The 15457-nt window shown below is 43.4% G+C and overlaps 1 protein-coding gene across 3 annotated transcripts in view; it reads right to left on the bottom strand.

Annotated features, from left to right (window-relative positions):
• Positions 1 to 2189, bottom strand: part of GSK3B (glycogen synthase kinase 3 beta) — a 191098-nt gene extending 188909 nt beyond the window's left edge. For all 3 annotated transcript variants that reach the window (XM_016192127.2, XM_007532100.3, XM_007532101.3), the window contains exon 1: positions 2051 to 2189. In XM_016192127.2, coding sequence (XP_016047613.1) covers positions 2051 to 2138 — 88 coding nt within the window. In that variant the 5' untranslated portion in view covers positions 2139 to 2189. The remainder of the gene's footprint in view (positions 1 to 2050) is intronic.
• Positions 2190 to 15457: the final 13268 nt, after the last annotated feature.

Genomic DNA, 15457 nt, shown 5'->3' with positions numbered 1-15457 from the left:
TGACATAGTAGGGGTTGTATTGTTAAATGGGAAACTGGAGAATGTTATGCATGCATAAACTATTGTATTTACTGTTGAATGTAAAACATTAATTCCCCAATAAAGAAATAAATTAAAAATAAATAAACAAAATAAAATGTTAAGTTGACCTGTTACATTAATAGGAAATTAAGCATTACTACATACTCAGTTAAGAGGCACACTATCAACAATTATGGAATGATTTTCAAAGAAAAATCTGGAAGCAAAATGTAAAGTTCAAAATTTTAGCATTAAATGCTATTATGTTTTGCTCTTTGAACTGGATCCTAATAAATTAATTACCTAGAGTTGATTTCAAGTGGCTTTTAAACTGTATCACAAGATGAAAACATACAAACACTCCAGTACAAGAGGCTCTTGAGTAGCTATTATAAAATTTGCTTCATCATAGCTGAAAATTACCCCAGAATTTAAAAATATTCCTTTTAAATGAGCTCATGAAATGCTTAGAAAGCTTGACCCTTCCCTGAAATTATTGTCAGCTTTGCTCTTAACATACTCAACATTGCTAGTCACCAAAAAAAAGTAGGAAAAAAATATATCCCCTTATAAATTATTACCTTAGATTACCTTGTTTTCAGGCAAGTTCCAAAGTCAACATTAATTGATAGCCTGAGGTCAATTATAAGTGATCACCTCATGTTGCTAAAACATGCATTTTTTTTTTAAATCTCAGCTCAATCAATTCATTGTTAGCAATAAAATAGTTCTTTGCTCTCCCACACTGTCCCTTTCTTTAAGGATTAAAAAACAATACAAATAATTTTTGCAAAATTCTGTAAATATACTTAAATTAGCTGTCATTAAAAACCACATAAACGTATCCACCAAAAAGGCTGAAACACTGGATACTAGGTATACCAAACACCTCAAGACCAAGCACAGATCTGAAGCAAAAGAGTACAGTACAGCAACACTTAACACAGCCCAAATATTCCTTATACCTGGGCTACAACAGCCTTCTGCAAAACCTACTGTACAGTAAATCCGTATTCTCATTAGTAAATGCAGTTTTATCCAAATGTGACAGCAAATCAATGAAAGAGTATTTTAAATTGTTCTAAGAAGAGACCTATGAGCATTCTCAATCATTTCACAAGTACTGAAATGCAATACCACGATCCTCCCCCACCTCCACCCAAAAAAAAAAAACTTAAATGACAGTATCAGTGGCAATTCTCATGAACCTGGAATTTGGTAATGCGACAATACAAGCCTCAATCAAAACTTGGACATACTTCCAAGTTACCTTATGATTAAACGTAAATTATATAGTGGTAAATTGGTAATGTCAAAATGGTAAGATTAAAAGATGACATATTAAACCACTCATCCTAGTTAACATAATACAGGTAGACACTGCTGCTGCTGGCTATCAGTTCCCACCCGCCCCTTTCAAAAGGGAAGCATCCAGGATGCCTTCAAACGCGAGTGCAGGTTACTGAGCCAGTTTATCTCTAGATGAAAAACAAATACTTTGTATAGACCCACGACCAAGAACGACACATTTCAGAGGCGGTGACATTTAATGCCTCTCTTAAGCACACAGAACTATGACAGCCGCTGTAGACCTGAGCTAACTAAATCAGCCCTAATTCCAGAAAGACATGCACGGCCCATCCCGGTTCAGGAACCAAGTCTTGAGTCCTCTTTATTGGAAAGGATGAGCGAGAAAGACGTCGCATCACAGACTTAACGTGCAAATACGCAGGCACTTGATAAAGCGGACCGGAAGAAAAGTGTCAGAAAAGGAATGTTTCGAATCAAACTGCCCAAATAAAACATCATAAACGCTCTCAATTCAAGGTTAATGAGACGGGGGCGGGAGAATGGGAGCAGAAGACAGGGAGCTGCCTCATCTCCGACTTAAGGACAGGTTTGTTGTGCCCTTTTCCATTACCTTGGATTCTTACATCAAGTCTCATGTTTTAATGTCCTGGCATTTCAAGATCCCAGACTCAAAGAGGGAGTTGGAAAAAATGGGGTGTAAAATAAAATCAATACTCACTGCTAACTTTCATGCTGCCAAAAGCCGAAGGCTGCTGCACCGGCTTGCAGCTCTCCGCAAATGAGGTGGTTCTGGGCCGCCCTGACATGATCACTCTCTTCCCGAATCACCTTTTCCTTCTTTCCTCTTCCTCTTCCTTTTGCTTTATGTTGCGGTTAGGTTAACGATAAATGCAGCATTAAGTCCTCCCGCAAGAAAAAGGCTTTCCTTTCAAACCTTTTGTATAGATTAAAAAAAAAAAAAAAAAGAAAAAAAAAACGAACTATGTATTCCTCCTTCAAGGCAGATCAGTATGGATATTTAACATATAGATGATTTGGGGCAGAGGGAGAAAAAAATACAATTCTTTCCCCCTTCCTTTCCTTAGAGGGGAGTCAAGGGGGTGGGGAGGTCCTAAAAAATATATTATCACGTGAAACGGGGACGGGGGCGAATTACTTGATTGAAAATAAGTACTTTGAATCTTATATGTTTTTCCTCCGGGATTTTTTTTTCCGAGTCAATGAAGAAGGGAAACGGCGGAAGGATCACGAGTCTCACGCTAGAAAAGATGGGGGGATGGGAAGGAGGGAGGGCGCGGGAGAGGGTGGCTCGGAGATGCGACGGGAAACGCTGCGGCCCGGCGGCGGCGGCGAGATCCAGCGGGCTGACGGCGGGGCCGGCGAGCAGGAGGGCGGCGGAGTGGCGAGTCAGTCAGAGGCGGCGGCGGCTCGGCTCCTCATTGCGCCAGGAGCAGCTGCAGGCGGCGGCTGGATCCAGCGGCCATGGCGGCGGCGGTGGTGGTGACGGCGGCGGCGGCGGCGGTGGCGGCAGCTCCCTTCAGACTCCGGGCAGCGGCTCCTCGACTGCTCCCCATACGCCGGGGACATGGGAACCCGGCAACCGCTTCCGTCCCTCGGGGCCCCCTCCCCCGTCCGCAGCACCAGCGCGGCCGCTGTCTCCCGCCCCTTGCCTCTCCGCTCCGTGCCCGCTCAGGAAGTGTCCGCGCTTTGCCCCCAGCCCAGACCCTGTCAGCGGCTGTGGGGCCGGCTCCTCCTCGCTTGCTTGCTTGCTTGCTTGCTTCCTTGCTTCCTTTGTCACTCGGCCCGGGCGGCGGCGGCGGCGGCGGCGGCGGCGGCGGCGGCGGCGGCGGCAGCGGCGGCACAAGCCCGCATTCGCCCGGGTCTGGGGGCTGTTCTGTGTGAGGAGCGCCGTCTGCGCAGCCGCTCCGCTCCTCTGCACTCCCCCTCCCCCTTCCCCCGTCCTCCGCCTCCTTCCTACCTCACTCCTCCCAGCCTTACACCGCCCAGCGCCCCGCCGCCCGCGTAACAGGCGTCTGGGAATCGCCGGCCGAGCCCCCCCGCCCACCCGCTTCGACCGGGAGCCGATGCCCGAACGAAGCCAATCACGGTCGCCGTTTGCTTGCGACTTCGCCCGGAAAAAGCCGATTGGCCTGAAGAACCAATAAGAAAATGCCGCCAGGAGTCTACGCCCAGAGAGCGGAAAACTCCGAAGACGGCCGAGCCTGGAGAAGGCTACGCCTAGTTCTGTGGCTGGCTAGGGGAGAAATTTGACAATGACAACAGTGACCAATCAGAGTCGGCAGCCCTCCCGAAGGGGAAAAAAAAAAAAAAACTTAAAAGAGCTAAGAGCGATGGAGCCCAGTGTCGCAGCTGAACCGGCACGCCCAGGCGCCAGGATCGCTTTGTGGTTGGCCGAAAACTCCGCAGGGAGTGTACCTGCCTCGGTGATTGGTGAAGAGAAAGGGGCTTCCGAGGGCAGCCTGGCCAGTCAGATGGCTTCTTTCTTCACCAAGGCGGACAGAAGAAGAAAGCGAGGGGGAGGGTTCTATAAAGTGTCTTCTCACTGGCCAGAAGCTTTGGTGCTGGAGGGAGGGGGCACCGGGCAAAGGGAGGGAGGCCGAAACTCATAGCGGCAGCCAATCGGCACTCAGCGCCGTCCAATCGCAAGACCTAGCCGCCGCGTGATTGGCCTTCGCCCTCCGGCGGCGGTCCCAGAAGGGGAGAGGGTGGGGGAAGTTCGACCCGGGTTGTAGCGGACTGTTGGGTTCCCCTGCGGCCGCTTCCAACCAGTGTAGAAACCACAGACAGGCAGCAGTCTCTCCGTGCAGCCAGTCCGAAACTGCTGCGGTCGGTGAAGCCGTGCTTGCAAAGTTCAAGCTTCTTAGAGGGGCTCTCCCCATTCAGTAGAGGCGGGGCGCGGTCAGTCTTGCGCGCTCCCTGGCTTCCCTCAGCTCGTAATGTCGCGTCCCCGGAAAGGCGACACAGACCCAGAACGCCTCCCCGGCCGGATGCAGATCCTCAGAAGCTAAACCGGGGACAATACGCGCGGAGGAGCCGCGCGTCTGGGTGGCCGCGCCCCACCCAGCAGCGTGGCCCCCAGACGGAGCAGGGCGGACGGCGCCTGGTGCGCGCGGCCAGGCCCGGCCTTGTGGAAACGCCCCTGAGAAATGAGCTCATGCTACATGCGCGCGCTCTTCGGGCGCGACTGCCCGGCGCAAAACTGGCCGCGGGAGCAGGTGAGGGGGAAATGCCGTCAGGCCGGATATCCTGCAACCTCGGAGCTGACGGAGAGTCTGGATCATTTGACCCTTTGGAAGTGGCGCGATCTGTGCATGTAGTACTTAAGTAGGCTTCACACAGTCCCCTGCTCATTACTCTGTCAAGATAGCGGGTGGCGGGGAGTAGAACGGACAGTTGCCAGCCTGATTATAATCCCGTGAAATCTGCAGTGTCCACCTGCGTTATCATCCCTCTCTGTTAACATACTAGCTGCAGGGAACTCGCGCAATAATATAAAATGCCTATATTTGATTCAGTACCTAGCTATTGCCTTGAAAAGCTGGTGAGGAACTTGGAACAAAGCAAATAAGCTTTGATGAGACATAAGAAAGATCTAGTAGGGATGGCAGACTCTGAAGTGCATAGAAGCCAGACACGTAGAGAAAATGAATGAAACTGGCCTGGTGTAAAACAATGGGGAATGATAAGGAACACGACAAAATGAATTGTTCTTGTTATAACTGGAAGGAGCAGCTGTTCAGCCTATTGTTACCCTGGGGAATGTGGGCCTTCAGAGTTGAAGGATATTCTGTGCTTTCCCCCTCACCCAAGGGAGACCATATGGTTTTTCACTGTTGGCAAGCAATATCTCAAAGCCCTACAGGCCATGGGGGGGGGGGGGATGACCAACACTCAGTCAACTGGTACTCTCCTACCTGAGCACAGGTCCTTTAGCCCATGAACAGATTGTTTTTACAAAAGAAAGCCTGAAGTCTCTGGATGCCTTGAGAAAGGATTTTTAAAAATGTTAACAGCATGTTGCCTTTCCTTGAAAACTGTTAGGAAAGACCTTTATCAATCGTTCCTAAAATGCAGTGAGGTAAGCTTTAAATCCTGCCTACCAGAGGACTTAGTGGGGGTTAAATTGTTATATGAAAAACTGAAAAATGTTAACACATATACAAATTATTGTATTAGACTGTCGAGTGTAAACCATTAATCCCCCAATAAAGAAATTTTTTTAAAAAGTCCTGCCTACCCCACTGCACCCCATTCCTACTGATTATACCAGCAGGAAGTGAGTAACAAAGGCTTTAGCTTATACTAACTGGAAACATGCCTGTTCTTTTTTGTTTTTGTAAAAATAACCCAAAGGTTGCATTAGTGACTTTACTGTTACCTTCAAATATTTTTAACCTAACGCTGTTAATTTTTTTTTTTTAATCTGTCCAAGAGAGGAGGACATGTTTAGGAAAAAAGATGTATAACAGTCTAGAATTAGAATTAGAGAAAGAAGCTTGTAAGAAAATACAGAACCACCGAAAATGACATTTGATAATTGTTTCTCTGAACCTTCAAACTTGTACTTTACCTTCCCACCTGCTGTTAACCACTTCTCAGTTTATAATAGTTTAATGGTAAATGTTTACCGAGTGTTTACAAAGTGCCAGACACTACTCTTAGTTGCTTCACACATACTGTCTCTAATTTATAACAATCCTGTTAAGTAAGTACTGTTGTCACTTCTGTTTTTCAGATGAGGGAACTGAGAGCCAAAAAAAGGTATATAGTAACTTACCTCGGGTCCCACTAGCTAGGGTGGCAGAATCAGAACTCAGATCCTCTGTTGGTAGTCTCTACTTCATACTTCTCTCTCAACCAGAGCCCCCACCTTCCTGGCATATCATGCTTTATTTTAAAGTTTTAGGCTTAAATGTGAACATAGGCGCTGGTTTCATTTATAACTCTTTGGCTTCCTCTAGAGCTCATGATATGGTCCCTATCAGAGACTAGTGATTTTTAAGCCACAGTAACAATAAACCAAAGGTTAACCTGTAATATAAGAAAATTAGGTAGTGAGGAGTGGGGGGGGTGAAAACTGTTTAATGAGAATGTCTACAAGATAATATTTATACATTAGAATGTACAATGAACTGACTTTGTGTATTTTGTACTAAAGTACTATTATAGTTATGAATTGTAGGGAGTTCCTTGTGAAACTATTATTATTTTTACAAATAAGAAAATTGCACACTATAGTAATTAAATGACTTTCCCAATAATGACTTTAGCTGCATTCGTAGTTGACTCTAGAAGATAATATACTCAGGTTGAGACAAGGTGGTGGCACACCTGGTTGAGATCACATGTTACAAGGTACAAGGATCCAGGTTTAAGCCCCTGGTCCCCACCTGCAGGGGGAAAATTCACAAGTGGTGAAGTAGTGCTGCAAGTGTTCCTCTGTCTCTTCTCTATCTTCCCCTTCCCTCTCAATTTCTCTTTGTTTCTATCCAATAAATAAATTTAAATATATATGTGTGCAATCAAAAAAGAGAAGATTGCATCATTTGGGACTGGGTATGATTATACCAAAGGAAATGAGTAAAAAATTGAAGAACAACTACTGGCAGGTTTTGTTCATAAGTGGAATATAGATGACAAAACCAAATGAGCTTGCAAAAACAAACAATATAGCCAAGTTTAATAATGCTGACAGCAAGTAGAATACGAAATGCAATTTGTCTTGTGTGTATACTGTCTCTGTGTACATAATTATTTTATTCTACTAATCACTGACCTGTTTAAATGAATTCCTGTACCAGTGCCATACTGCTTTAATTACTTTGGTTTACTGTTACATCTGAAAATCTGCTTAGTGCCAGGAGATGAAGTTTATTTAGATGACTACAAAGACATCTATTTCAAAGAGAAGTTCATGAGCAAGCTCTCCTAGGATTCTGTCTACTTAACAAAAACATCTAAATGTTGGATGTTAGTCATCAAATTTTAGTAATATATGACTCTCTATGCCCTCAGATACTTGTAGTCAAATACTTTCAGATAGACAAAAAAAAGCATTGTGAGCCAGGAAAATCTTCCAATACTAAGGTGAAGGTGTGGAAGGGAAGATAAATCTAATTTATTGAGTACTTATTAATCCTCCCTCAAGTCCCAAGAGATCTGTATGATTAGTACTTTTATTACGAGATGGAGGAGAAGGAGCAAGTCTTAGGATGAGTATATCATCCAGAGTCACTCAGTTAGTAAATGGCAAAGCTGGAATATGACTTAAACTCAGGTCCGAGTCGAGCCTCTTTCAACCGTATCATTTTAGCTTCCTCCAAAAATTAACAGTTTTGGTGATAGGAAAGACAGAGAGAAAGAAAATCAAGTAGCACGAACACTTTACCATGACCCAGGTCTGAACCCCTCACCACCAAAAGAGAAGATCATGAAAAATGGCAAGCTTCATGAGGCAGTTCTGCGGTGTCTCTTCTCTCTCAGTCTCTCACTTTACTATCTGTCACCTTCTATCTGCAAAATATAAAATAAAATAATATACACTAAGAGCAATAGAATCATGCAGGCACAAAACCCCAACAAAACACTGGCAACAAAAAGAAAAAATATATAGATGTAGGTAGCTAGATATTTTCTTTTTTTTTAAGGAACGTTTTATTATCTTTATTTATTTATTGGATAGAGACAGCCAGAAATAGGAGGTAGAGAGGAGAGAGACAGAGAGACTCCTGCAAATCTACTTCACCACTGGTAAAGCTTACCCCCTGCAGGTGGGGACTGGGGGCTCAAACTCGGGTCTTTGTGCACTGTAATATGTGCGCTCAACCAGGTGTGCCACCACCTGGCCCCGCTAGATATTTTCAATAAATACATTGCAAAAAAAACCTGAGGATTGGGGCTGGGGGAGGTGGGAGTGAACAGAGCCTTTGGATCCTGGTGCATGGTGGTGGAGAAGGACCTAAACTGGGCATGAGAATGTTTTGCAGATACCTATCATGAGGAGATAATAAATTGTACCTGTGTGTCGATAACTGTAAAGTAAACCATTATCTCCCCAATAAAATGATTTGGCCATGAGGGAGGGGCAGTATTTAACACATCTATGTAAATTTTATACATTTTGTGTTTGCACACATATCTTGGAAAGATTCAATTTGATGGCACTTTGTATGATATTGTGCTCTTTTTCACCATTGCATAAGATTTTTTTTTCAAATAAAATAACAAGGGTAAGACCGTAGAAGAATTAAAGAAGAGAGATAGCAGTGAATCTATCAGGAAAAGTTAGTAACAAGCTACTTTGGAATGACTCAAAGAGACAACATTCAGAACTGAGCTGAAGAAAGAGCTAGTAAAAAGGGGAAGCATCTCTCAAAGCTCTGAAGCCCAACAGAAATTTGACCCTCCCTAGGTAGCCTTTATACTAAAAAGGGAGTGGCTGTTACTGATACCGAGTATAACATGTAAGGGAAGTCAAAGTATGCCAAAGTAAGGAAGTGTAATGACCCATCACTTATACTCGAAGTCATGGGTAGGAGGTTAATTTGGCAGTTGTATGGAGTAATCCTAAAAATAGTACCTGGGAGTCAGGTGGTAGCGCAGCGCAGGTAGCACGAAGCAAGAGGACCAGCGTAAGGATCCCGGTTGGAGCCCCCTGCTCACCACCTGCTCCCCACCTGCAAGGAAGTCGCTTCACAAACGGTGAGGCAGATCTGCAGGTGTCTATTTTCCTCTCCCCATCTCTGTCTTCCCCCTCCTCTCTCGATTTCGCTCTCTTCTGTCCAACAACGATAACAATAACAACACAATAATAATAACAGCAATGATAAACAAGGACAACAAAAGGGGAAAAATAGCCTCCATGCACAGTGGATTCATTGTGCAGGAACCCAGCCCCAGCAATAACCCTGGAGGCAAAGAAAAAAAAATAGCATTTTCATCGCATAAAAAAAGTTGTGCCATACTGCACTATTATTATATGTTCAAATGAATAGTTAATACTGTTCTGTTTATAATGAGTAAGTAGAGGACATTTCAATCAAAAGTGGATTTAAATTGTTAGTAATTGGATGAGATGATGAGAGGAGAAAGGAAGTAAATGATTTTCCATTACTTCATGTCCAATCCATCAGAAAACCTCCAGCTTAGTAAACTTTTAGTTGTGTGACACTGTAGTTGAGGATGACGTGGATTTACTCACATGACTTAAGGAAAACCAGTCTGACTGGAACAGAATGCTGATAAAGGAGACAAACTTCAGATAAGAGTTAAAAGGTAGTTTAGGGCCAGGTTCAACAGAGCTTTGAAAATTGCACCAAGAAATCTGACCTCTTGTCTTACAAATAACAGAACATTACCAGATGTAAGACATAGCTACTTTAGGAAAGTCTCTTGAGTTAAGATACACTGGGTTTTCCTGCTGCTGGAAATGGACCCAGGGGAACAAGACACAACATACTTGGTCATGTTTTTATAACCAATGAGGTTTGTCCAAATGGGAAAGTAACGGGTGACTACCCTTCCCCAAAAAAAGAGAAGTGAGTGTTTAAAACATTGTCACTATGGTGTGGATACTAATTGTATTAAGCGTTTCATATAATCCCTTGACAGATTATATAAATTTTCTAACTAAAAGGAATGAGTTAAGATATGACAAATCTGGGAGTCGGAGGTAGCGCAGTGGGTTAAGCGCACATGGCACAAAGCTCAAGGACCAGCTTAAGGATTCTGGTCCCAGCCTCTCCACCCCCCCACCAATCCCTACCTGTAGGGGAGTCGCTTCACAGGCAGTGAAGGAGGTCTGCAGGTGTCTGTCTTTCTCTCTCCCTCTCTGTCTTCCCCTCTTCTCTCCATTTCTGTCTGTCCTATCTAACAACGACACCATCAATAACAACAATTAAAAATGTATATATATGACAAATCCTTGATAAATCCCTTATGCTTATTTATTTAGTTATTTATTTAGTAGAGACGGAGCAAAGAGAGTGAAACAGACTACATCTTCCTTCAATGCAGTGAAGTCTGAGTTAGAACCTAGGTCAAGTACATGGCAAAGCAGCACACTATTCAAATAAGCTACTAGGCGGTAGCACAGCGGGTTAAGCGCACGTGGTGCAAAGCACAAGGACCGGCATAAGGATCCCAGTTCAAGCCCCTGGCTCCCCAACTGGAGGAGGGTTGCTTCACAGGCGGTGAAGCAGGTCTTCAGGTGTCTATCTTTCTCTCCCCCTCTCTGTCTTCCCCTCCTCTCTCCATTTCTCTCTGTCCTGTCCAACAATGACGACATCAATAACAGCAACGATAATAACTACAAAAATAAAGATACAAAGGCAACAAAAGAGAAAATAAATGTAAAAAAAACTTTAATAAAAAAAATGAGCTACTAAGATGGACCAATGAATGCTTTAGTTTCTTATGCTTGTCACATTTTTGCAATAATATGGTTGATATTTATTAGTGATTAAATTGTTTTATCCAGTCTTTTAATTTGTTCCTATTCACTTTTTTTTTAAAAAAAAAGCTTTGCCACATCTCCTGGAAACGGTTCCAGATGCCACCAGGATGCTGGCCAGGCTTCCCTGGATTGAAGACCCCACCAATGTGTCCTGGAGCTCAGCTTCCCCAGAGACACACCCTACTAGGGAAAGAGAGAGGCAGACTGGGAGTATGGACCTACCAGTCAACGCCCATGTTCAGCGGGGTAGCAATTACAGAAGCCAGACCTTCTACCTTCTGCAACCCTTAATGACCCTGGGTCCATGCTCCCAGAGGGATAGAGAATGGGAAAGCTATCAGGGGAGGGGGTGGGTTATGGAGATTGGGTGGTGGGAATTGTGTGGAGTTGTACCCCTCCTACCTTATGTTTTTGTTCATTAATCCTTTCTTAAGTAAAAAAAAATAATAAAAAAAAAAGCTTTTAAAACAAGTAAATATGGGGTTGGGTGGGGCAGAAAATAACGAAATTGTTATGCAAAAGACTCCCAAGTCTCAGAGCTCCCAAGTTCAATACCTAACACCACCATACACCAGAGCTGAACAGTGCTCTGGTAAAATAATAATAATGATAAATAAAAATAAACATTTCCACATAGAATTTAAAATAAGCAAAGCTTAGATTAATTTTTGATACAGACATTTCTTTACAGCAATTCTAGATAATTCAGTCTTGTTTTATGTGCATTAAAATACAGTTAACATGGACCAGCAAGATAGCTCACCTGTATAGAGTGCCTGCTTTGTTACATATACAATCCAGGTTTGAAACCAACCCCCACCGTAGTAGAGGAAGCTTTGGTGCTATGGTATACATATCTCTCTCTCTTTCTCTCCCTCCCTCCCTCTCTAAATGTCAATTTATAGCAGTGAAGTCCAGGTTACAAAAGCCACCACCAATAACAAAAGCTCAGGTAATATATACCTAAGAAATTAGTGCTAGAAATCAAACCTAGGGCCTCACACACAGAAAGCAAGAGCTACCTACAGTCACTGAACCACCTGATGGGAAAATTAATAGAATATATATATCCACTTAACAGGAAATATGACACAATTTTGTAATATTGGAACAAAAAAAGCATATTGATTTCTTGAGAGTCATGATGTAGCTAGTTTAAGTTAGGCTGTCTTGATGATAGCAGAAGCTTTGAAAGACAATAGAAATAACAGAAGCAGACATTCATGTCTTAAGAATTCTCAAGACCTTATAAATCAGTGTCAAAGATTCTTAGAAATTATGAGCATGTAACTTTGCAAGGAACTGGAGGGCCAACATTAGCAGGCAGACAAGAGTCATTGAAATGTTAATTATAAAACCACTAGTAGTAAGTTTAAAATAATGGTTTTTAGTTCATAACGAACAGAGGTGGGGGGCCAGGTGGTGGCGCACCCAGTTGAGCGTACATGTTACTATGCTCAAGGACACGGGTTTGAGCCCCTGGTCTCCACCTGCAGGGGGAAACTTTGCGAGTGGGGAAGTGGTGTTGCAGGTGCCTCCCTTGTCTATCTCCCTCTCTGTCATCCCCTTCCCTCTTAATTTCTGGTTGTCTATATTCAATAAATAAATAAGAATGGGGGTGGTGGGAGGCCGGGCAAGTAGCACAGCACACACGTGGCGCGAATCATGAAGATCAGCATAAGGATGCCAGCCCTAGGCTCCCCACCTGCAGGGAGATCGCTTCACAATTGGTGAAGCAGGTCTGCAGGTGTCTAGCTTTCTCTTTCCTTCTCTGTCTTCCCCTCCTCTCTCGATTTCTCTCTGTCTTGTTCAACAGTATAACAACAACAGCAATGGGAACAAAATGGAAAGGGTGGCATCCAGGAGAAGTGGATTCGTAGGGCAGCACCGAGCCCCAGAGATAATGCTGGAAGCAAGAGAGAGAAAAAAATAATAGTGGTAAGATAGTCTAGGAAGGGAGTCGGGCGGTAGCGCAGCGGGTTAAGCGCAAGTGGCGCCAAGTGCAAGGACCAGCATAAGGATCCTGGTTCGAGCCCCCGGCTCCCACCTGCAAGGGAGTCGCTTCACAGGGGATGAAGCAGGTCTGCAGATGTCTTCCTTTCTCTCTCTCTCTCTGTCTTCCCCTCCTCTCTCCATTCCTCTCTGACCTATCCAACAATGATGACATCAGTAACAACAATAATAACTACAACAATAAAGGGCAACAAAAGGGAATAAATAAACAAATACATTTTTTAAAAATGTATATATAGTCTAGGAGGTGGTGCAATGGATAAAGCATTGGTCTCTTAAGCATGAGGTCCCAAGTTCAATCCCCAGCAGCATATGTACCAGACTGATGTCTTGTTCTTCTCTCTCTCCTGTCTTTCTCATAAGCAAAACAAACAAGCAAACAAAAAAGAATAGAGGTAGGAAAAATGAATTTGTTATTCTCCCAGTAATTCTTATTCCCACATCTTCTTATTTGTATTAGCACTTCACAAAACTGGATTGATAATTTTTTTAAAAATCCAAAAATGAATGGTATATTTTTTATAACATGACACATAAATGTAAACTAAAAACAATTCTCATTTTGTGCTTAATGAAAGAAACAGTTATATGCTCTAAGGCTAAAAAGCTAACTAAATTTATTAATAATGAAATTTAAGGTATAATTTTGGATGTATGTCATTTGTACCTAAAATACTATTTTTAGAGCCTAAACCTTGCCCAAAAGGACACTCAAGTCAGAAGAGACAGGAATTAAAACTTTCATGTAGTTCTTAACAAATTTTTTAATTATATTTATTTATTCCCTTTTGTTGTCCTTGTTTTATTGTTGTAGTTATTGTTATTGTTATTGATGTTATTGTTGTTGGTTAGGACAGAAAGAAATGGAGAGAGGAGGGGGAGAGAAAGATAGACACCTGCAGACCTGCTTCACCTCTTGTGAAGCGACCCCCCTACAGGGGGGGAAACTGGGGGCTTGAATGCAGATCCTTGCACCTGTCCCTGTGCTTTGCACCATGTGCACTTAACCCACTGTGCTACCACCCCACTACCAGTTCTTGATAATTTATAGTGAATATTACAGTAATGGACATGTACTAAAACTTGTATGTTAGACATAACAGCTTTTCCCAATTTGTAGATTATTCCCAATTTGTAGGTTAAGAGATGGAGGCAGGCCAGCAAAGTAACTTACTTGAATAGTGCACTGCTATGCCATGTGTGCCACTCAAGTTCTAGCCTAGTCCCCATCACACTGAAGGAAGCTTCAGTGCTGTGATGTCTCTCTGTCTAACTCTATGTCTCAGACTTTATATCTGAAAAAAGTCAGCCCAAAGCAGTGAGATGATAAACAGAAAGGAAAGAAGGAAGGAAGGAAGGAAGGAAGGAAGGAAGGAAGGAAGGAAGGAAGGAAGGAAGGAGGGAGGAAGGGAGGCAGGGAGGCACAGAGAACAATAATTAATCTTTCTGATCTAACTGTAACACAGTTACTAGTAAGTGTCTACTGAATATTCCACTATCATCTATCTATATTGATGCCAGGACTATTTGAAAATCAGTACCGGCATGATTTCATCACTCCTGCCTACCACTGTTTGTTTGTTTGTTTGTTTGTTTATGCGATAGAGAAGCCCCAGACATTACTCTGGCACATACACTGGCAAGGATAAAACTGAGGATTCCATGACTGAGAGTCTAAGCCTTCACCTATAGTGTCACCTCCTGAGCCACTAGCCACCCCCATTTTTAGTAGGGTAAGAGAGATAGATAGATAGATGATAGATAGATAGATAGATAGATAGATAGATAGATAGATAGATAGATAGATAAAAACAAGGAGGAGAGACACCTGAAGCTCTGCTCTATAACTTGTAAAGTTTCCCCACTGCAGGTGGAGACCAGGGCCTCGAATGTGGGTCCAAATACATGGTGACATGTGCACTACCAAGTGATCCACCACTCTGCCCCCAAAGAATTTTTTTTTTTTTTGGGTTATCCTGGGGCTTGGTGCCTGTACTATGAATCGACTGCTCCTGGTGGCCATCTTTTTTACATTGATGTTGCTGCTGTTGTTGTTGTTGGATAGGGCAGAGAGAAATTGAAAGAGGAGTGGAAGAAAGCGAGGGGGAGAGAAAGATAGACACCTGCAGACCTGCTTCACCATTTGTGGAGCTGGGTAAGGAGCTGGAGGCTCGAACCGGGATCCTTGAGCTGATCCTTGCACTAGCACTGCTCAGCTCTGTCTTATGGTGGTGCATACACTTAGGGGAGTGAACCTGGGACTTTGGAGCAGCAGGCATGAGAGTCTCTTTGCGTAACTATTATGCTATCTACCCCTGCCCCCAAATAAATAGTTTTTATAATAATAACTTTATTTTTTAATCTTTATTTTTTTATTTATTGGATAGACACAGTCAGAAATCGAGAGGGAAGGGGGGAGATGGGGGAGTGAGAGAGGCACCTGCAGCCCTGCTTTACCACTTGTGAAGCTTTCCCCCTGCGGGTGGGGGCTGGGGGATTGAACCTGGGTCCTTGTCGATTGTAACATGTGCACCTATAGAATTTGATAAACAAACAATACAGTAAGTATTTACTGTCACTTGACATACTGTTGATGATAGATTCTTGGAAACTGAGACTTTACACAGAATATTGTAT

Source organism: Erinaceus europaeus, chromosome 9, assembly GCF_950295315.1.
Source record: "Erinaceus europaeus chromosome 9, mEriEur2.1, whole genome shotgun sequence".
Taxonomy (NCBI): Eukaryota; Metazoa; Chordata; class Mammalia; order Eulipotyphla; family Erinaceidae; genus Erinaceus; species Erinaceus europaeus.
The sequence above is the reverse complement of the archived record's forward strand: the minus strand, read 5'-3'. Positions and strand labels throughout refer to the sequence as shown.